The following is a 24,446-nucleotide window of genomic DNA, read 5'->3' as shown; positions in this document are numbered from 1 at the left end:
AACTGATCTCAGATTAACATTAGTCATGGCCTGTTGTCTGCTTCTTAGCCTAATGACAATGCTCACTGGACTTTTAACCAATTTAAAGGGCGAGCAGTTTCATAAGTTGGTTGTAAAGCTTTATAAAAATGATGGTTCCATAAATAAAGGGCTTCCTCTACAGAGAAAATGATACAACAGCCCGTAGTATTCCAAACTAAAAACGGGACAGACATTATTGGCAATAGCATGAAATGTGTGTGCATATTGTGTGGGGTTATTTAACTATTTATCGCCTGTCTTTTTAAGAATGTTCTGACTTTTTGACTTTTAAAAGTCCCATGGGCAATTTCAGTGTTTAAAAAATAAAAACATTGTATCCCTAATATTTCTGTTAGTATAGATTTCGTTAATGTTTTTGTCTGGAATAAGGGTTAAACCCAACTCTGGGCCCTGTTCCCTGCCTCCGAAACACCTCTCTTTTTTCCTTGGATGCTCTCCATATGTATATTATGTTTTTTTATTATTTACAGTACTTGACAAGCAGGATTCTCTTCTTCGTCTATTCTCTGGTGCTGAGTCATCCTCAGTCATGCAGAGAGTGGTGTTGACATGATGATGATGAGTGGGTGGGTCCATGATGCCCTACACTTAAAGTATAGATAACAATCACAGTCTGCGCTAATAGATATTGAGGCGACTTGCAAGGAATCCATACATGCAAACTCCTGACAGATCTAAGATAGATGCAGCCCAAACTTTTGGGCATGGGGTGATCCTGCCAGATCTCTCAATTAGGGCAAAGTCTCACTAACTCCTAAAAGTCCACTCGCTCTACCTATTTATATTCACCTTCACTTCCCTCCTTTGCCACTCTGTAGCCCTTGTGAAATATTGGATATAGTAGAGCATATGACCTCCTGCATGCATTGGTTTGGCCTTTCAGTGAGGTAGGAAGTAATGTCATCAACATCAGATGTGTAAGCTCCGATACCATCCTACATAGAGATTACACAAGGTTAGGATTCAGCACTCAGCAACAGAGGAACAAATCAGTGGAGAGCAAATGGAAGGTGTGTATCAATGGGCAAATGGGTAGGGTAGGGGGCTTTGGGAATACTTTGTTACTTTGTCCTATAGCTTTTTAAAGGGAAACATGCATTTTCAATGAGTACGTATTCATATTTGTTGTAACGATTCATGTCAGAATACTGTCAAATGTGTCCTTTTTTGTCATGCTTGATGTTCCAGATTCTGATTCTTGTCTTTCATATATTGTTTCCTCTTGTAGTGTTCCCTTTCTCTTTAGCAAGTCACCAAACTTGCTAAATAACAGGCGTAAATAAAGACTATTGTCTCAGTCTGTTTAGACTAATGCCCCGTACACACGGTCGGACTTTGTTCGGACATTCCGACAACAAAATCCATGGTTTTTTTCCGACGGATGTTGGCTCAAACTTGTCTTGCATACACACAGTCACACAAAGTTGTTGGAAAATCCGATCATTCTGAACGCGGTGACGTAAAACACGTACGTCGGGACTATAAATGGGGCAGTGGCCAATAGCTTTCATCTCTTTATTTATTCTGAGCATGCGTGGCACTTTGTCCATCGGATTTGTGTACACACGATCGGAATTTCCAACAACGGATTTTGTTGTCGGAAAATTTTATATCCTGCTCTCAAACTTTGTGTGTCGGAAAATCCGATGGAAAATGTGTGATGGAGCCTACACACAGTCAGAATTTCCGACAACAAGGTCCTATCACACATTTTCCATCGGAAAATCCGACCGTGTGTACAGGGCATAAGAGAGGGAAAAGGTAGTTATTGTCCAGCACTAAAAAAGAGGAAGTAAAACTGCATATGTAATGAGCATATATTGCTGTTCTCAGGTACAGTTCATACAAGGTTTTTAGAACAAGGCTTTTAGTGCCCGCCCCTAGTGGCCACACAAAGAAGCGACGTAACATGACGGCGATTCGCGCAGCCGTGCCACAGTACAACTGCAGCGGCTGGTCGGCAAGCGGTTAAAAGAAACCTGTCCTGAGAGAAATATGGGGAGAGACATTGCCAAGCATCTTCTTCCTGGTTGATGTGTGGAACCTCTGGTTTTGGTACTTTGTGTCACTGTGTAGAACAAGTATACTAATTTGTAAGGTTTGAGAAAAGTCTGACACCGGTATTTGCAAACTTGTTTATGTCGGGCATCTAACATTTTCAGAAGGAGATATCAACACATGCATGGATATCTTTCATGTTTCTCTGATAAGAGGGCGACATTAAACAGGTCCTGTACTGTGAGAAACACGTAGGACTCCATTGGCAACTTTGAAAAAACACTTTTTTCTCTATCTAATCCACCATAAAAATATGCAGTGTTTCCATGTATGCAGAAGCATGTAACCTCCTCTCCTTATGCAGTGCTCAGGCCTGGTGGTCGATTGCTAGGCCCGAACACTGTATGTGAAAAGGTGTATACTTCACCAATCCTGTGTAAGTTCCAACAGGACCTGATACAGAGTTTACACAGGGTTAGAACAGCAGAGAGCGGTAGGGAAGGTGAATATAAGTGACTTTGGGGGAAGGGGGGTGGGATGGGCTAGTAGTATCCTCTGTCACTTTGTAAGTAACGAAGAAAAGAAAGTATTTTTTCAACATAATTCAGATTTTAGTAAAATGCCACATGAAAGGTAGTTAGCTTCTTTATTTTGCAATGCCAGCTGGCTGTTTAACAGCCACACAACTGACCTTGTTTGTTGACACAAGATCTACAGGAAACACCATTTGTGCTTTGGTAAAGCAGGCTGAGAACAATATTTGAATGCCATAAATATACAGTAAACATTAGTGGCACCCACGACAAAGATCTGTCTTTGATTGTGTATAACGTATTTCAGATACAATACATTTATGATCTTGCACGATTGAGATTACAGTCTAAAAGGAAATAGCAGTAGACTCTGACACTGTTGTAGAAATGAATAGTAGGAGCTGTCATCCTGCCACATGACACACATGAAGCACTGTATATACATTCTGGAACATAGAGCAGTCACAAGTATATATATATTACTATCAGTTTTTCATTGTCCTTATTCTTAAAGCACCTTATGCCTAGGGGAAGAAATGACATTCGAGAACCCTGATAGGAGGAAGTGGTGAAAAAAAAAAAGATCAAATAGACTTAAGCCTTGACAAAAATGTGAGAAATGGATCTGTTAGAAAAGGAGAAACAGTTAGATCAGCGTTCTCCAAACTGTGGCCCGTGGGCCGGATGTGGCCCTTTGCATGGCTTTGTCTGGCCCTTGGGGCATTGTTCCTGTGACTGATGTGAGGCACTATTCCTTTCACTGACATCAACAATGAGGCACTATTTCTGCCCCTGATACCAACAATGGGGTACTATTCCTCCCACTGATACCAACAATGAGGCACTATTCCTCCCACTGATACCAACAATGAGGCACTATTCCTCCCACTGACACCAACAATAGGGCACTATTCCTTCCACTGACATCAACAATAAGGCACCATTTCTGTCCCCGATACCAACAATAGGGCACTATTTCTGCCCCTGACACCAACAATGAGGCACTATTCCTCCCAATGATACCAACAATGGGGCACTATTCCTCCCACTGACACCAACAATAGGGCAATATTCCTTTCACTGACACCAATGATGGAACACTATTCCTCCCACTAATACCAACAATGAGGCACTATTCCTCCCACTGATACCAACAATGGGGCACTATTCTTCCCACTGACACCAACAATGGGGCACTATTCCTCCCACTGACACCAACAATAGGGCAATATTCCTTTCACTGTCACCAATGATGGAACACTATTCCTCCCACTGATATCAACAATGAGGCACTATTCCTCCCACTGATACCAACAATGGGGCACTATTCTTCCCACTGACACCAACAATGGGGCACTATTCCTCCCACTGACACCAACAATAGAGGAACTTTTCCTCCTACTAATACCAACAATGGGACACTATTCTTCCCACTGACACCAACAATGGGGCACTATTCCTCCCACTGACACCAACAATAGAGGAACTATTCCTCCCACTAATACTGTAATGAGCCCCTTACCCGCTCGGTTCCACTCTCCCGACACTCCTCTGCAGCTATTGAATCAGATTGCAACGCCTGATGGTTCGGTCATCCAATGCTCCGGGATTAGAACTTCAGCTATGTGCCGTTCTAACCCAGTTGTGATAGCTCAGAACAAACACCAGGCAGGATGTATGTAAGTTCAAACAGGAATCTATCTTTATTGACAAAATACAGGCTTTTATACACTCAAAGTGGAGGTGCAGACCTCCTGCTCATATTACTCTAACAATACAGCTGTAACCTAATTAACCTAATTAACATGAGCTAATTAACTAATCCCTTTAGACAGCCTAGATGACTCAGACATGACTGTTAGGTCAGACTGGCAGTCTTGTAGTTCAGAAAATCCAATCAAAATTATCACAATCAACATAGACTCTTCTTCACACAATAGCAGAGTTAATTAACACAAATAACAATGGGGATCTAATGACTCTTAGATCCCATAGTAGACTTTTTTACAATACACATTTTAGCAGACAATAGGCAGACAGGTGTTGGAATTTACATCAGCATCTCCTAACAGTATCTGTCCCAGCATTATGAATCGGCCACTATTCCAATATGGCAAATCCAGGGTCCCCAGAGTCTGTGTGTCCTGGGGGACCAGGACCCGAATCCACAGTAATACCACCTCAAGAGTCCCCAGGCATACAGCTCACAAAGAGCACTGTTCCCCCAAATGCAAGGGCCCCCGATCGATCGGCAAGAGGCTAGCATACAGTCCCCTCCAAAAGTCTCTCTCCCGGCTAGGTCTGTCACATTTCTCCCCTTTTGGCAGGAGACTAACACAGGAGGAGACCCCAGACGGGTTGATTCTGAAGTTAGTCAGTAGTTCCAGTCCTCTAATGCCTGTACCCACACAGTACCCCAAACAAATTGTTCCAAAAAAAGCATTACTCACCCAGCCAACCTCTGCCTCTCTCAGAGAACATATCTGCCGCTGGGGAGAGGCCTGGACTGGCCCTTCTCCCTGGAGTCCTTTCTGCCGCTGGAGAGAAGACAGGGTGTCTGGGCTCACTCCGTCATGCTGTTGGGGATCTGGGCCGACTGCCCAGCATCCCTGGGGTATACAGGTGGAGACTAAAGTCCCATCCACCTTCACAGGACATCCATGCTCTGTTAGTTGAGGGCAAAGTCCAGCAGTACTCGGCCCTGTTGCCAGCCCTTCTGCTGGAAACCCCACACCATCTGCTCCGGCTAACTGTTGGGGAGGGACAACGAACACCTCCTCTCCCTTCTCCCCCTGTATCCTGATCTGCTGCTGGGAAGTGACCACCTCCTTCTCACCCTGAGCCTCCGGAACCGCCGCAGGTGTAGGGCAGAGATCTTGGACCCTCTGTCCGGTTGCCAGCACTTCAGCTGGGGAAGTTCCTTGTAACTTCACAGATACTTCTGTTGGTGCTGGGCAGAGCATAGTGAAGTTTGGACCTAATAACAGCTCCTCTTCTGCTGGAGGCTCACCAGGTTGTTCTTCCTCAGCAGAAAAGTCTATCAAATCCCCTGTCTCTGCAACTGGTGTCTGGGGATAAAGGTTCACCATCTCCTGTCCCTGCAACCCAGAAGATGCTATCAGTGCTGGGCACAGCACAGTGAAGTTTGGCCCTAATAACAGCTCTTCTTCTAATGGAGGCTCACCAGGTTGTTCTTCCTCAGCAGAAAAGTCTATCAAATCCCCTGTCTCTGCAACTGGTGTCTGGGGATAAAGGTTCACCATCTCCTCTCAGTGGAACCCAGAAGATGCTATCAGTGCTGGGCAGAGGTTAGCAGAGCTCTGCCCTGTTGTCAGCACTTCAGGTTTGGGGACAGCAATCTTCAGATTTTCCACTGCCGATTCTCTGGCCTTCTGCTGGACAGGCACATTCCTCCATCCAAGATCATCCAATGCAGAAACAGGTTCATCAAGGTCAGTCAGCACTTGCTGCATCCGCCATAAGACCTCCGCCTCCATAGCTGCGGGGGCAGGTTGGCAAAGTACACCATTACTCTGCCACATTGTCAACTCTTCAGCCAGGATTTCAGAGTTGTCAACTGGTATTTCATGATAGTCCCAGGCAAAGGGACCACCACCCTGCTGCTGAGCAGAGTCTAACAGCTGTTTGTAGGCGATCTCCAACTCCCATTCCTGAACGGCCAGAAACTCCAAATCTTCCAGTGCCCAGTGCACTTCTGAGACATTCAGTCTCCGCTCTCTGTGCTCCATTATTTCTTCCAAACGCCACTCCCGATCACTTCCAAAGTCAGGGTCCCTGGACAGCCTCCAGTATAACAATCCCAGGCCATCATAGTCAAAGCCTTCCGTGGGGCTGTCATCCGCTGTCCATGGGCACACTTGGGCTACATACCACTGGAGGGCTCTGTAGCTCTCGTCCAACCGCATTTCTGCCCGGATCAGCCTGCTTAACTCGGCTGTGCACTCCTGGTTCGGCTGTTCCCCCAAAAACAGCATTCGCACTTCATACTGCGACCAGTACCTCACATGGACGGAGGGGAGAACTTTTTCCTGGTGTCGCTGCTCACGGGCTAGTGCTTCCTTCCAGAGTTCACAGCGGATAGAATCAAACCATCCTAGCAGGACCTGCTCTGATACTGGTCCTCTGTGCTGTATCTCCTCTTGCAACCTCCTTCTGAATTCCTCATCCATGGTGGCTGGTATTTCTCCTCTCCTGCTATCCTGCTACCTTGGATCCAGGTGATGGTTTGGATGTGTTCACAGCAAGGAAGCACGATCTCACCATTCCCTCCACGGCTCTCAAGTAAGTCTTTCAGCGTGGCTCTCCTGCAGGCTGGTTTGGAGTGTCCCAGTAACTGGAGAGCAAATCCCACGGCTGCCAACCAATGTAACGAGCCCCTTACTCGCTCGGTTCCACTCTCCCGACACTCCTCTGCAGCTATAGAATCAGATTGCAACGCCTGATGGTTCGGTCATCCAATGCTTCGGGATTAGAACTTCAGCTATGTGCCGTTCTAACCCAGTTGTGATAGCTCAGAACAAACACCAGGCAGGCTGTATGTAAGTTCAAACAGGAATCTATCTTTATTGACAAAATACAGGCTTTTATACACTCAAAGTGGAGGTGCAGACCTCTTGCTCATATTACTCTAACAATACAGCTGTAACCTAATTAACATGAGCTAATTAACTAATCCCTTTAGACAGCCTAGATGACTCAGACATGACCGTTACAGTCTTGTAGTTCAGAAAATTCAATCAACATTATCACAATCAACATAGACTCTTCTTCACACAATAGCAGAGTTAATTAACACAAATAACAATGGGGAGCTAATGACTCTTAGATCCCATAGTAGACTTATTTACAATACACATTTTAGCAGACAATAGACAGACAGGTGTTGGAATTTACATCAGCATCTCCTAACAGTATCTGTCCCAGCATTATGAATCGGCCACTATTCCAATATGGCAAATCCAGGGTCCCCAGAGTCTGTGTGTCCTGGGGGACCAGGACCCGAATCCACAGTAATACCACCTCAAGAGTCCCCAGGCATACAGCTCACAAAGAGCACCGTTCCCCCAAATGCAAGGGCCCCCGATCGATCGGCAAGAGGCTAGCATACAGTCCCCTCCAAAAGTCTCTCTCCCGGCTAGGTCTGTCACAAATACCAACAATGGCTACAGCCCGGGCCTCCTAAAGGCTGAGGGACAGTAATCTGGCCCTTTGTTTATAAAGTTTGGAGACCCCTGGAATAGTCAAGGTCTTCTTTGAACTAATCTTCTACATTTGCCATTCAGAGGTAATGAGCAGGTTGTAATTATCATTGAAATGTATGCCATTTCCTGTATTTATGTATTGCAAAATTTACAGAGAACAGTCCCTGTTTCCCAAAAGAAGCTCATATTCATATTCTGCCACACATATATTTTTAAAGCAAATGAAAGCATATCTATGATCAACATGTAAAATCTTAGTAATTTCCACATAGTATTTCAATTATGTCTAGCCTTCTCCTATTAGGACATTTTCACACTGATCGGCTGCAAAAACACATATCACGTTTGCGGCGTGATTTTTAAAGGACACGTAACTCCAAAAGCGCACAAAACATACATTGCGTAAGTGTTTTTGCAGCGATTTTACTGCATTTGCAGTGTGCTTCTTAAAGGACATGTGACTCAAAAACGGCACCAAAAATGCATCGTAGATGCGTATTTGCCATGGTTTTGCTGCGTTATCCATTGCTTTCAATGGGAAGACGCGTTTTTGGTGTGTTTTTTTTTTTAGCTCCCCAAACATGCTTTAAAGATGCTGCAAGCAGGATTTTTTTCACCGCAATGGAAGCGCACCGCCCCAGCGTGAACACATTTTTCTTGAGCTGTAATGCAAAAGCGCTTGAAAAACTCCTCAGTGTAAAAGGGCCCTCCCACACTACCTAACAAAAAAAATGAATAACGTTCTACTTTAAAGTATTCCTCTGTATGCTTTGTGTGTGTGTGTAGCCTTGAACAGTGGTTATTGATATTAGCAAATATTTACAGATGGTTTCCCTCCCTTTACTAACACATGCTAATAGGGATACTGGTCGATTTTTCCCTTTTCAGAACTTGGCAAGTGGTGAGAGTTCACTTGTGCTGTGTGTAAGGGGAAAAACAAGGAAACTGTGTTTTAATGTGGATTTCATAAATTCACCGTAATGAATGGTCCACTGTGACTGACATATTAAAAATGTGGCGGCATTATTTATCCAAACATTATACCTTTTTAGAATGAACACCAGAAAAAAAAAAAAGAAAAAGCCCTGGTTATACATAATACTTCCAATAATTCTTCATAATAAGCTTCTGGTGGATGATTTGAGTGACACACACCCACCCAAAATGGATATTTGTATTGTATTTAACAATTTATAATGATAATTCAAGTGATTCATAGGATTAAGTGCTTTACTGCCAATTAGAATTGTGTTATAGTTAGAGCTGTGCCCCAGTGTTCTGCTTATGACGGATTATTTCCTAGCTATTATTTTATTGTTGCTGACTTCCTAGATTTAATGTATTGGTATTCTCAGCAGCTGTAAATGTAAATGTTATGTTTAAGCAAAATACACAACGGTTGGATAAAGAGCCCTTTCACACTGGGGCGGTGCGGACGTTAGCGGTAAATCGCCGTTAGTTCTATCGGCACTTTACCGGTGTTATAGCAGCGATTTTTGGCCACTAGCAGGACGCTTTTAACCCCTGCCAGCGGCTGAAGTAAGGGTTAATAGCGCCCGTGTTGCGGTTTGCAGGCGCTTCAGCAGCGTTGCCCATTCATTTCAATGGGCAGGGGCAGTGTATACAGCACTCCTGCACCGCCCCAAAGATGCTGTTTGCAGGACTTTTTTCCTGTCCTGTCAGCGCACCGCCCCAGTGTAAAAGCACTCTGGCTTTCACACTGGGGTGGCTTGAGAGGCCCTTTACAGGTGCTATTTTTAGCGTTAAAACACCTGAAAAGCACCCCAGTGTGAAAGGGGTCACAAGAGTGCCCTATACTGTACACTGGAGTTTTCATTCACCTTCTCATTATAACTCCTGGGGCCTCATTTACTAACGTGTAAAATGGGGGTCAAGGGAACTTTTGCTCAAGCGGGGGTCAAGAGAACCACGAGATCAAAGCTCATTTCGCTGTACTTCTCGTGAATTTTATTCTGTACTCCTGTGACCCGTTTTCAGCAGACAGCGGGCTGAAGCCCGCTGTCAGCTGGCATCACAGAGTCGGTCTAGGCTGGGGCAAGATCGTGACAATAAAGTGGGGATCCACCCACAACCCTGGACCAGCACCTGGTGAGCCGCTGAGAGCCTGAGCCAGCCATTCCCAGCTCCTCCACAGCCCAGGGCTCCAGTGAGTGCAGGGGGGGTAGAGCAGAGACAGTCACCAGCTCTCTGCTCACAGAGTTTGATCGCGCGGTTGTCAGTCTTAGAGCCAGTGGGGGCAGATGCAGCATCGGACCGATCTGTATCCACCTAGGTAAGTATGATTTTTGAAAAAAAAAAGCTGAACTTCTCTTTTAAACATCCAGATTATGAAGACTTTTTTTTTAAATACCACTATACATGATTTGATGTTTGAAATTCATACATATCCATTTCTCCTCCTCACTTTACACTTAAACTGGCCATACATTATACAATTTTCTTGTTCAATTTCCTTTAGATTTACCTTCAAATATGTAGTGCAAGGGCCTGCCTGATTGCATACAAATTGAAAGTGTTTAGGTTTGACCTCAGATTATATGGTTTTGGTAAATCTAAAGAACGTTGTACAAGCAAATTGTATTGTGTATGGCCAGCTTTACAAGAACTATGGTTGCTGCCGCTCTCCTGCAGTGTGTGTTGAATAGTGTGTCCCTTGCTGAATACTGTGATTCCTCCCACCCAGCATTAAACCACACTGAACCACAATAAAATAGTACATAAAAACTGGTAGATGGCTACTCCTTTTACAGGGTGTCACCATTTCAATTTGTATACTAGTTACTGGGTTGCTTTAAATTTAGTCTTATGCCGCGTACACACGATCGGACATTCCGACAACAAAATCCTGGATTTATTTCCGACAGATGTTGGCTCAAACTTGTCTTGCATACACACGGTCGCACAAATGTTGTCAGAAATTCCAATCACCAACAATGCGGTGACGTACAACGCGTACGACGAGCCGAGAAAAATTAAGTTCATTAGCCAGTGCGGCTCTTCTGCTTGATTCCGAGCATGCGTGGAACTTTGTGCGTCGGAATTGTGTACACACGATCGGAATTTACGACAACGGATTTTGTTGTCGGAAAATTCGAGATCCAGCTCCCAAATTACATGGTCGGAATTTCCAACAACAAGCTCACATCGAACATTTGTTGTCGGAAATTCCAACCGTGTGTATGCGGCATTAAGCACCTTGTTTTTTTTTTTGTTTTTTGTTTTTTTACTGTAAAGCAGTCGGGCAGCATATAGAGGAATAAATATACAGCTTTTTAAAAAAATTTGCTCTGCTCTCCAGCAGTTGATAGTATGCGGGGGGGTCATGCCAGAGACGTGGCCCACTGCCTTATGTCTGGTAAAAGCAGTCTGATTCTTGTGCATGCTGTCTGCACAGGGTATTGCCACAGCACTTAGCACCTAAAAAGTGTTTTTCAATGTGAATTCAATAAATAGTGAAAAAAGTAGTATAAGGGAAAGAGAAGTATGTCAGTCCCTTATAAAGACTTTTGCAGGGAGTAGACCTGGCATCCACAGTGAAGAGGTTTAAAATGTTAAAATGGTGTATAAGATGTCAGAAGATAATTTGGAACACCGATGTCTATCAATTTTGAGTGAATTAAATTTTAAAGGCTCAGTTCACCTTTTGGACCATGCTTCATGTTACATTCATATACCGTACCATAAACATGATTGCATACCCCATCCCCACAACCCACATCACTCCTCCCTAATCCCTAATTCCTAATTGCAGAGTATGAATGTGTGTAGCTCAGCACAGCCATGTCATCAAGGCCTGGGAATGATACATGGACTTTACTACAAGTCCTATCTGATACCGTGACAGAGGGACTATGTAGAGAGCTATAAGGATTCCTCCTCCTTCTCTCTGCTCTGTAGTATAGCAGCCCTTCCTCCAGCCAGGTTCATACCTCCGTACGGACCTGAAGCTGGGGAAATACATTACCAGTGCCCGTGAAACACTGATCCCGCATGCAATGCTCTGCAAGCTTCATTGCAAATAAGTAGTAAGGGCACATTAACCGCTTCCCGACTAGCCAATGTCATTATACTGCGGCAAGGTGGCTAGTTCCCCCAAATTGCCGTAGCTGTATGTCGGCGCAGGAACTTACCTTTGTGGGCGTGCGCGCGAGCGCCCTTCCATTGGCCAGCAATCGTTCCTCGCAGTGACAGAACGGGGATCTGCCTGTGTAAACAAGGCAGATCTCTGTTCTGACAGGGGAGATGCTAAGCAGGAAGATGGATCTGTGTTTTTCCCCAGTCACACAGTCCCCCATACAGTCAGAGAACACAAACAGGGAACACATTTAACCCCTTGATCGCCCCTGATGTTAACCCCTTCCCTGCCAGTGTCATTAGTACAATAACAGTGCATATTTTTAGCACTGATTACTGTAATAATGTCACTGATTCCCAAAAGAGTGTTAAAAATGTCAGTTAGGTGTCCAATCTGTCCGTCGCAGTCCCTGATTGCCGCCATTACTAGTAAAAAAAAAATAAAAATACTAAAAATGCCATAAATCTATTCCCTATTTTGTAGGCGCATTAACTTTTGCACAAACCAACCAATATACACTTATTGTGATTTTTTTTATCAAAAATATGTAGCAGAATACATATCGGCCTAAACTAATGAATACATTTGTTTTTTTGCACTTTTTTTTTGGAAATGTTTTGTAGCAAAAAGTAAAATATATATATATTTTTTTCAAAACTGTCGCTCTTTTTTTGTTTATAGCGCAAAAAATAAAAACCGCCGAGGTGATCAAATACCACCAAAAGAAAGCTCTATTTGTGGGAAAAAGGGACATCAATTTTGTTTGGGTACAGCGTCGCACAGCCGCGTAATTGTCAGTTAAAGCGGCGTAGTGCGGTATGGAAAAAATGCCCTGGTCAGGAAGGGGGTAAATCCTTCTGGGGCTGAAGTGGTTAATCAAGAGTAATGAATGCATATTGCTAATGCTAAGTTGGCATTGAGCTTTAAAGCTGGAAACACTCTTCAATTCTTTAAACATTCAATGTTCAAAAGCCATGTTGCAAAAGTTGAAAATGAATACATTGTTTGGGAGCCTAAAAACAAAAAGTACATCAATGTGTGACAAACCAAAGAGCTTTTACAAAGACTTTTCCAATTCATTGTTTTAGCTCTGCAGAGTGTAACACCACAATCTAATCTCTTGCATCCTGCATAAGACATTTCTCTTGATAAAATGATAATTTGCCCTTGCTACTTGTCAACGGTAACAAAGAATTCTATGCAGTAAACACTGACTATACATGAATAAAAAAGTCTTTAGTAAAAGAATTAAGGAATAGGAAGATTCCTCTCCAGCATTAAAACACAATTCCACTCCAAATGTTTCCTTTTTTTAGTCTTAAATACAGTGGATGAGGGTTAGAACGATTGTTAGCATTAAAATGCTCTTTTTACCAATATAAATGATTTCTCTTCCTGTTCTGAGGAACAAGAACTGGGGAGAAATTTCCCTCATGGCGGGGAACAACAATAAAACGCAAACAGGTGATCTAACATCTCCCTATTCTGGAAATGTGTTATTATTGCTGTCTTTGTCCTTTTTGAGAGAGATTTCCCCAGGTTTTTTCTTTTCTGTCTGACATGTTAAATAGACAGAAAGTAGGAAGACTTTTCCCTACTTCCTGCACCTGTCAAATACAGTGAAGGAAAAAGTATTTGATCCCCTGCTGATTTTGTATGTTTGCCCACTGACAAAGAAATGATCAGTCTATAATTTTAATGGTAGGTTTATTTTAACAGTGAGAGACAGAATAACAACAACAACAACAGCAAAAAATCCAGAAAAATGCATTTCAATAAAGTTATAAATTGATCTGCATTTTAACCCTTTCATGCCTAAGCCTTTTTCTGACATTTGCTGCTTATAAGTTAAAATCTGTATTTTTTGCTAGAAAATGACTTAGAACCCCTAAGTAATATATATATATCCGTAGAGAATAAAATGGCGAGCTCTGCAATATTTTATGTCACGCTTTATGTCATGTTTCCTAATCTGCCTGTTCCTATTCCGCGGGGTGTTCTGCTCCTAGCTGAGCGGCCCCGTTACCTTCTGGGAACTGTGTGTGATCCCAGAAAACCACGGGGCCATTCACAGATCGCCGCGCCACTCACACGTGCGCAGTAGGAAACTGCCAGTGAAGCCACAAGGCTCCACTGCCTGTTTCCCTTACCTAGGATGGCGGTGCCGGGACTCGAGAGCCGAGGGACGGGTCGGCCTCCAGTGGTAGACCTCGCGGGCACCCAGGACAGGTAAGTCTACTTATTTAAAGTCAGCAGCTACAGTGTTTGTAGCTGCTGACTTTAAAAAATTTTTTTAGCTGGCCGGAATCCCGCTTTAAAAATCTCCATAGGTTAAAATTTTTTACAGGTTATCAGTTTAGAGTTACAGAGGAAGTCTTTTGCTAGAATTATTGCTCTCACTCTAACAATCATGGCAATACCTCACATGTGTGGTTTTAACACCGTTTATATTTGCGTTGCCGACTTACGAATACGTCGCTTCTGTGCGTGAGCACGGAGGGACGGGGTGCTTTAAAAAAAATACTTTCTGATTTATTTATTTTTTTAATTTTTTTTTTTACACAGTTTAAAAAAAAAAAAAAATTCTGATCATTTTTATTGCTGTCACAAGGAATGAAAACATCCCTTGTGACAGTAATAAGCAGTGACAGGTACGCTTTATGGAGGGACCCCAGATCCCTCCTTTGCACTTAAAAGCATTCAAATTGCCAAGTTTGGCTGTTTTGAATGCTGTAATTTTTTAAAATTGTGGCATCTTTAAAGCTCCAGTAATTCGGAAGTGATGTCATGACATCACTTCCGGGTTACTAGAGCTGAGACTCGATCAAAGCCGATTCTAGCTTCATTCAGGTCTTCAGGCAGCCAGCTGACCAGTTGGCTGGTTGCTCAGGAAAGCCCAGGAGAGCCACAGAAGGTGTCAGGAGGAGGGGGGGGGGGGGGTCGTGGCTTTTAGCCACATCGGTTGTTATCCCAAAAAAAGCCAACCGCCGGCTCTAAAAAACGGTACCGGGGTGATGCATGCAGCTGCATGCATCACCCTGGTACAACCCCTTCAAGCTGAAGGCCGCATATTTGCGCATAGTCAGCGTGAAGGGGTTAATGAGTGGAATAAGTATTTCATCCCCTATCAATCAGCAAGATTTGTGGCTCCCAGGTGTCTTCTATACAGGTAACGAGTTTAGATTAGGAGCACTCTCTTAGAATCCGATTCCAATATCTCCACCATGGCCAAGACCAAAGAGCTGTCCAAGGATGTCATGGACAAGATTGTAGACCTACACAAGGCTGGAATGGGCCACAAGACTATCACCAAGCAGCTTGGTGAGAGGTTGACACAGTTGGAGCGATTATTCGCAAATGGAAGAAACACAAAATAACTGTCAATCTCCCTTGGTCTGGGGCTCCATGGAAGATCTCACCTCGTGGAGTTTCATGATCATAAGAATGCTGCCTATGACCCCAAGAACACGATGCCCACCATCAAATATGGAGGTTGAAACATTATTCTTTGGGAGTGTTTTTCTGCTAAGGGGATAGCCTTACCGCATCAAAGGGATGATGGACGGGGCAATGTACCTTCAAATCTTGGGTGAGAACCTCCTTCACTCAGCCAGGGCATTGAAAATGGGTCGTGGATGGGTATTCCAGCATGACATTAAGCCAAAACACACTGCCAAGGCAACAAAGGAGTTGCTCAAGAAGAAGCACATTAAGGTCCTGGAATGGCCTAGCGAGTCTCCAGACCTTAATTCCATAGAAAATATGTGGAGGGAGCTGAAGGTTCGAGATACCAAATGTCAGCCTCAAAACCTTAATGACTTGGAGAGGATCTGCAAAGGAGTAGAGTGGGACAAAATCCTGAGATGTGTGCAAACCTGGTGGCCAACTACAAGAAACGTCTGACCTCTGTGATTGCCAACAAGGGTTTTGCCACCAAGTACTGTCATGTTTTGCGAAGGGGTCAAATACTTATTTCACTCATTAAAATGCAAATCAATTTATAACTTTTTGAAATGCGTTTTTCTGGATATTTTTGTTGTTATTCTGTTTCTCACTGTTAAAATAAACCTACCATTTACAATATAGACTGATCATTTCTTTGTCAGTGGGCAAACGTACAAAATCAGTAGGGGATCAAATACTTTTTTCCCTCACTGTATATGCATACTTGCCAGCAGTCCTGATTTTCCCTGGACAATCCTGAAAATTGGACCCTTGTCCCGATCTGAGCGCGTCCCGATCATAATCCCGATTTTTTGCTTTTGTCCCGAAAATCTGGACTTTTTTTGGACACTGCAGCCTCTGGCTATGAAAACATGGCCGCGAGCTCTCCTACCAGCTAGCAGGTCTTTTTCCCCGTGTGTTCAGTGGAGAGGGGAGGGACCTCCGATCCATGCAGCTAATTGGCTTTTCCATTCAGTGTACAAGTAGACAATTCGCTTGTACACTGAAGCCGATTAGCTGCAAGGATTCAAGGCCCCTCTCCACTGAACACATGGGGAAAGAGACCTGGCAAGTTTGGCCTCCATGATGGAGAGCTGGTCTTTAATGGCGGTGGTTGTTGGAGATCAAATAATGCAGGAGGGACTCTACTGGGGGCACCTGTGATGTAAGGAGGGACTCTACTGGGGGCACCTGTGATGTAAAATGGAACTCTACTGGGGGCACCTGTAATGTAAGGAAGGACTCTACTGGGGGCACCTGTGATGTAAGGAGGAACTCTGCTGGGGGCACCTGATGTAAGGAGAGACTCTGCTGGTGGCACCTGATGTAAGGAGAGACTCTACTGGGGGCACCTGATGTAAGGAGGGACTCTACTGGGAGCACCTGATGTAAGGAGGGACTCTGCTGGGGACACCTGATGTAAGAAAGGACTTTGCTCGAGACACCTGATGAAAGGAGGGACTCTGCTGGGGACACCTGCTGTAAGGAGGGACTCTGCTGGGGACACCTGATGTAAAGAGGGACTCTTTTGGGGACACCTGATGTAAGGAGGGACTCTGCTGGGAATGCCTGATGGAAATCTGGTGGCAGGCGACGTGGCAAGTGACATGCTTAGGGCTGGGAATGCCTGATGTAAGGAGAGACTCTGCTGGGGACACCTGATGTAAGGAGGGACTCTGCTGGGGACACCTGATGTAAGGAGGGACTCTGCTGGGGACACTTGATGTAAGGAGGGACTCTGATAGGAATGCCTGATGTAAGTCAAGACTCTGCTGGGGACACCTGATGTAAGGAGGGACTCTGCTGGGGACACCTGATGTAAGGAGGGACTCTGCTGGGGACACCTGATGTAAGGAGGGACTTTGCTGGGGACACTTAATGTAAGGAGGGACTCTGCTGGGGAGCCCTGATGGCATCTGGTGGCAGGCGACGTGGCAAGTGACATGCTTAGGGCTTCCACTGGTTCTGCATTATGGTTGAACTATTTCATTTTCTATTACAATGTAATAATAGAAATAATGCGCTTCAATCATCCTGACATCACACCAACCATGGTGCTGTGATGAGTGAAACACTAACACCAGGTGTTTGGAGTATCTGTCTCTGCTGATTGTTAAACTTTATTGAATACACATATTGCTATTGTGGTGTGGGATCTGGGCCTGCTGTCCCGCAATCCCTCTTTCTTTACTTTCTTCTCTCTCCTTCCCACCCTATTTCTTTCATTCTTTCTCTCTCTCTCCCTCTCTCTTTCTCCCTCCATTCCTCGTTCATCTCAGACTCAAACTACACCCATTTAAGCCACACCCAATATTTTGTTTAAACCACGCCCATTTAATCGCTGCGGCACATTTTTCTTCCCCCTGCTACGTCACGCCTGCAAACGAATGCCCCGCCACCTAATTATAATAAGACTCCGCCTACAGACAAAAAAGTGTCCCTATACATTTTTTGACAATGTTGGCAACTATATAGATGGAAAGTGGAAAGATTCACTCTTAATTCCTGTTATGTGTGACACATTGTCAGAGTAAGAGGAATCAGGGAGATTTTGACACATTGGGGTTGAGTTACTAAAGGAAAATAGACTGTGGGGTAGATTTACAAAAACTGGCGCACTCCGAATCTGGTGCAGCTGTACATAATAGCCAATCAGCTTCTAACCTCAGCTTGTTCATGTAAGCTTTGGCAATAAAACCTGGTTTCTATGCAGAAGTGAGCCTAATTTTGCACTCTCCAGCTTTAGTAAATAACCCCTGTGCACTTTGCAGGTAAAGCTTCACTTTGCTAAGAATGCCCAATCACATGCAGGGAAAAAAAACAGAATTTTTGCTTGCACCTGATTGGATGATGAAAGTCAGAAGAGCTTCTGCTCATTTACTGAGCCCTGGAGCAAACGCACTTGCAGAGTGCACAGGCTATTTTCCATTAGTAAATCAACCCTATTATCAAAAAGACAGGAAGTGGGGACATTTCCCCACACTTGCTCTTCTGTCCTATCAGATGCACTTAAAGTGAGGGGAAATTTGCCAAAATATAAACAGATTATTTGACACAGATTGTTGCAACACTTTTATCAGATGAGACCTATATATGCAAACCTCAATGCTGACTTAGTGATGTTGAACCTTTAAATAAAAATGAGAAAATTCAAACAAATTGGACCACATGTGGATTCGCATGTAAGAATGTCATGACCATGCCAAAAGTCTTCATAATACCTTCTCATTTACACAGTGCAGGTCCGTGCTTTGATTACCACCTATGGTCCATGGTAGCTCTACTTCATTATTTCCATTTGGTATAATAACAGAAATCATTAAATACAGGTATCTTACTGCAGGATAATGTAAAATTGTGAATGTAAATGTGAATATTATGATCACAGATGAAGATGTTTTCCCACGCTTCATGTGTGGTAGTGTAGAAGTGTTTTGGATACATTTGCTCTTTCTGGGAATGTCCTTAAAATTGTCACAGAGAATAGGTAATATGTGCTGGGTGATTAATTTTCTCTTGCTAAATACACAGAATAGATCTCATTTGACAGAGTATTTATTGACGTTTCTTTGGCTACAGAAGATCCGTTTGTGGCTTCATCCATGATATTTCCTGCTGGCTGGAGATAGGAAGGAAGCGGATTAAATAAAGTTAAATCTGTGTGACAGTAATTACTGTAATAAGCATTAATAAAATAAAGCATGTAAGGAAACATTAATTAAGTAATAATATAGAGCATATCATAAGCTGTATATACTGCATGCTGTGTATATGAGTATTACTGACTATTTGCAGGATATGTTTCCTGGACTTATAGTAATTTACAGTTTATTTTATAATTTCAGGAAATATTTTGAGATGTATAGTGAAGTCAATGACAACATCCAAGCCACTCAAAGGAGCCCACATCCTCCAGGGTCTATACTGCTGGAAGAAAAGAAGAAGAAAACAATTTCTCTACAAAAACATGTAGCCAAAAAGATTAAGCAGACATGTAGCTGCTCACCTGATAAAGCCAAAGACACTCTTTTCGGTTTGCTGCCTGTGCTGCAATGGCTGCCCAAATACAGACTAAAAGAATACTTGCTGGGAGATGCCATGTCTGGACTAATAGTGGGCATCCTGCTTGTTCCGCAATCTATTGCTTATTCACTTCTGGCTAGTCAGGAGCCCGTCTATGGCCTTTACACCTCATTCTTTGCCTGCATTATTTATTTCTTAATGGGAACCTCTAAACATATTCACGTTGGAATATTTGGAGTACTGTGTTTGATGGTGGGTGAAGTTGTGGACCGGGAACTGCAAGCCGCAGGGTATAACAAACTGGAAGGTGATTCCTTAGATGCATTAATAAGAAATGAGACACTGAATATCAATCAGACTTCAACTATGACATGTGATAAAAGCTGTTATGCAATTAGAATAGGAGCTACAGTAACATTTATGGCTGGAGTTTATCAGGTAAGTCTTGGAAGGAAAATGCTTTTATTTCCCCAAAGCAAAGTTGGTTTTGAAGGATAAGGGCGCCTTAAAGTGGAACTTCACTGTCCCAATCAACATTGATTATTTCTGATCCTCATGTTGCTAGCATTCGTAATTAGATAGAAAAGTATATCATATTTACTTGTTTTAACCACTTGAGCCCCAGAAGAATTTACCCCTTTCCTGACCAGAGCACTTTTTGTGATTCGGCACTGCTTCGCTTTAACTGACAATTGCCCAGTTGTGTGACGTTGTACCCAAACTAAATTGACGTCCTTTTTTCCCCACAAATAGAGCTTTCTTTTGGTGGTATTTGATCGCCTCTGCGGTTTTTATTTTTTGCGCTATAAACAAAAAAAGAGCGACAATATTGAAAAAAACGCATTATTTTTTACTTTTTGCTATAATAAATATCCCCCAAAAATATCTAAAAAAAACAATTTTTTTCCTCAGTTTAAGCCGATATGTATTCTTCTACATATCTTTGGTAAAAAAAAAAACGCAATAAGCGTATATTGATTGGTTTGCACAAAAGTCATAGCGTCTACAAAATAGGGGATAGATTTATAGCATTTTTATTATTATTTATTTTTTTTACTAGTAATGGCGAGGATCTGCGATTTTTATTGTGACTGCGACATTATGGCGGACACATCGAACAATTTTGACACATTTTTGGAACTATTGGCATTAATACAGTGATCAGTGTGATTAAAAATGCATTGATTACTGTAAAAATGTCACTGGCAGTGAAGGGGTTAACACTAGGGGCCAGTGAAGGGGTTAACTATGTTCCCTGGGAGGTGATTCTAACTGAAGAGGGAGGGACTAACTACAGGAAGTGACAGATCGTGGTTCCTAGCTAATAGGAACACACACTCGTCCCTGTTCTGTGTCTCCTGGTCACGATCGCTCATGGCCGGTAGCCATTGTGACCGTCGGCCACGAGCATCGGCACCCCCACTGTGCAGCTGGTGTGCACGTGCCTGCTATCCGGACCTCGCGAGATCACGTACAGTAACGTGATTTCGCACAGGGGAGCCAGCCTGCCGCAGTAAAACTGCGGTGGCTGGTCCGGAAGCGGTTAAACTTGTTTTTTTTACATTTTTCAGTTACTTCCTGGTTTCCTGTCTAGACAAATTATTTCATACCTCCCAGGAGTTTTCAGGAGGGGAGGAGAGGTTTTCTCAGGTAGGTACGCTCTCCTGCCTGAATGCCTGAGCTAAGGTCAGGTGGATTCCAGGAAGTAAATGCTACATGAATAATTTGTCCTTACCCAAGATGGCCACAGCCAGAAATGCTAGGGGGTTGTTTTACAAAGCGATTTCTCAACAAAATAAAGCATGGAGATGTGGATGGATGGGTGAGTTTGCTTTGAATTGTATAACATAATTAAATAGTGTTTTTGGTTTGTGGTGTTTAGGTGCAGTGAATATTCGCTTTAAGTAAAGCTTCAGATACAGATATATGGTGAGCTAGCATCTTAGGCCTTGCTTTGGTTAGGTTCACACACTGCTCTACTTCTCTTTCCTGCTGTATGGCACATGCGCCACCATGTACCATAAAAAGAAGCAGTATGTCTCAAGAGTCTCTTGCCTACATCAATTTGGGATGGATTCCCATAGCAAGCAATAACATATGTGCTTCTAGTATAGAACAAATTGAAATTGTACCTTCTAACCTGTGGGTCTTTAATTTTGTTGTGTTCAGCATAACAATCTCTACAGGCCCTTAGGTTCCTGTCTACCCAACATTAGGGATTTTCCATATATGACTATTTTTTTTTCTTTTGAGACTGCTATGTTTTTGCATGATTTCAAAGTACGGGTAATTGTTTTTGCAAATTTTGAACCGGCTGTTCTTTTTCCTGAGAAAGGTGGCTAATAAGAAAGAACTTTCTTAGATGATTAATATTTTCTGTCAAATGCACAATCTTTTTGTATTTTTATTTTGTTATTTTAAGATAGTCAAACATTATACAGTACACAAAACACTTACGTTTCCAAACCCATATCATACAATATATGATCTTTGCAGAAGGAGAGCTTGTTAATGTTAATAGAAATATAATTCGTACTCAAGATCTTTTCCAAACTCGTCTGATGTCTATGGCTAGTCTATATTTGTGCCAATTTGTTGAAGCTTTGCTGATGTATAACTCAGTATTTTTAGAATTTAAAGATTCTTCTTTGGACTTTATGATGTTCTCAGGCTCTCCGTGTAATGTCTGTGGGATTTTTAGCTGAGGTTTGGCTGCCCCCTGGTGCTAATACATACTACAGCATTTCTAATAAGCAATCACAAGGGAGTAAATCAGCTAACCTGTTATATAAATTGTAAATGTAATTGGTTTAAATAAGCAACAGGCAATACATAAACACTTTCAGTGAGTTACTGCGGTGTTAGTTCCTAAAGCCTTACTTTGATTTGCAAGTTCCAGAATCTCACATAGTTGATTCACCATGATCCTTCTCACAGTGCATCTGGATGGGATTGCTTCATCAAGAAACACTTGGTCTTTCAATTGATAACAGGATGGGGTTGTGTTGGGCACTTAGTAGACTGCAGTGTGTGTCAAGGGAGAGGATACAAAATGAGCTTGTACAGATTTAGAACAGTGCACCCCCAGATGGCAGTGGGCATCAGCTATCTGAAACTGCAAAAAAAGCTACACTACAAGTCTGGTGATCTGAGCCCCACTTTGCTCAAGATCTTTGTACTGCAACTCTTCCCATACAATCCAGTGGAAGTTTCCTGGCCTGGGTTGCCCCAGAGTAGCATATTCCCATCCATAATTTTTGTTTGTTTTAATATATATTTATTATAGTCAGCACTGGAGGTATAGTAGCAGTGGGAAAACCTACAGGCATCAGAAAATGGTGGGGAGAAATCCCATAGCTATAGGCTGTATGCCCTTCTTAAAATCAGAGTTTAACAGGCACTGGATAATCTGCTGTCATAGACATTTAAACATTTACAACTTTTTTTATAAATTTTATTTACAGTTTTAACATGGACAGCAATGGAAATTGAGTACCATGTTTGGCAATAAGGAAGTTCCATGCCCAATATCACCTTGTCCCTATGCAAAACCGGACAGAGTTCCTTGCAAAATAAGGCCACCAACTCAGACACTCACCTTGCAGAGATGGCTAGAAGGAATTCCACCTCGTAGGTGAGATCAGAGAGAGGAATATCTCATGTTGTGTGCACATGGGTGGACTTTTCGACTGGACTGGTCCGACGGACCGAATCCATGAGACAATCCGACCATGTGTGGGCTCCATCGGACCTGCAGCGGACTTTTTCGGTCAAAAATCTGATGGACTTTTGATTTGGAACATGTTTCAAATTTGACAGAGAGACTCGAGTCCGGTTGAAAAATCCACTCGTCTGTATGCTAGTCCGACAGACGGAAACCCACGCTAGGGCAGCCGGCTATCAACTTCCTTATTTTAGTCCGGTTGTACGTCATCACGTACAAATCCGTCGGACTTTGGTGTGATCGTGTGTAGGCAAGTCCGTTCGTTCAAAAGTCCGTCGGAAGTCCGTCAAAAGTCCGTCGAAAGTCCGTTGGAAAGAGCGTCGGACCAGTCCGGTCGAAAAGTCCGCCCATGTGTACGCGGCATAATAGGTTGAAAAGGTCATTTCGAAAGTGCAGACAGAACCAGCTTAAGTATTAACCACTTAAATACATGGCACTTATACACCTTCCTGCCCAGACCAATTTTCAGCTTTCAGCGCTGTCGCACTTTGAATGACAATTGCGTGATCATGCTACATTGTACCCAAACGAAATTTTTATCATTTTGTTCCCACAAATAGAGCTTTTTTTATGGTGGTATTTGATCACCACTGGGATTTTTATTTTCTGCTAAACAAATAAAAAAATACCGAAAATTTTGAAATAAAAATCATAGAAAGTAGCATCTGAAATACTCAGCGATAGAAATGGGCCGGACACCACCCTTCAGTTTGCAGCAGAACTCACAAACAGGGGAAAAGTTCTTACCCTAACAGTGAACCCCATTGAAGTCTTAAGGAGCCGAACAGGAAAAATCAAAAGTGCCTATTTTGAAGGCTTATATGCAAGTAATTGGCCATAAAAGGGGTATGGGGGTCAGGGTACTGGCCCGGAGGGTCAGGGTACTGCTCTGGGGGCCATGTATCCATGCAAATTTTTTTTAAAAACAATATTTTTTTCAGGAGCAATATTTTTTTTGTTGCACTTTAAGCGTCATGATTTTCCGGCACCCGGCTATTGGAAAAAAATAAAGAAAAAAACCCTTTGGGTCTGGTATGGATTTTAAGAGAAACCCTGTGCCAAAATAAAAACGGAGTGGGGTCACCCCTAAAATCCATACCAGATAATTATCTGAGCAAGCAGCTTGGCAGGTCAGGAAAAGGGGGTGGGGGACGAGCGAGCTTCCCTCCCTTCCCGAACCGTACCAGGCCACATGCCCTCAACATGGGGGTGCTTTGGGGCAGGCATCTGTGCTTTACCCTACTTTTGCTTACCGACATGCTGGCTGGTTGGTAGTAGAAATATTGACCCCGGTTGCTTGTCTTGCAAGAGGCAGTTTCCATCAGGAATGGCAGTGGATTACTGTCCAGCAGCCACAGAATTAC

At 43.1% G+C, this 24,446-nt stretch overlaps 1 protein-coding gene across 2 annotated transcripts in view; it reads left to right on the top strand.

The window, feature by feature from the left end:
* SLC26A2 (solute carrier family 26 member 2) overlaps positions 1 to 24,446 on the top strand; it is a 112,809-nt gene that overhangs the window by 45,243 nt on the left and 43,120 nt on the right. For both annotated transcript variants that reach the window (XM_073620558.1, XM_073620559.1), the window contains exon 2: positions 19,181 to 19,796. In XM_073620558.1, the coding sequence (XP_073476659.1) occupies positions 19,194 to 19,796 (603 nt within the window). In that variant the 5' untranslated portion in view covers positions 19,181 to 19,193. The remainder of the gene's footprint in view (positions 1 to 19,180; positions 19,797 to 24,446) is intronic.

This window comes from Aquarana catesbeiana, linkage group LG03, assembly GCF_042186555.1.
Source record: "Aquarana catesbeiana isolate 2022-GZ linkage group LG03, ASM4218655v1, whole genome shotgun sequence".
Taxonomy (NCBI): Eukaryota; Metazoa; Chordata; class Amphibia; order Anura; family Ranidae; genus Aquarana; species Aquarana catesbeiana.
The sequence above is the reverse complement of the archived record's forward strand: the minus strand, read 5'-3'. Positions and strand labels throughout refer to the sequence as shown.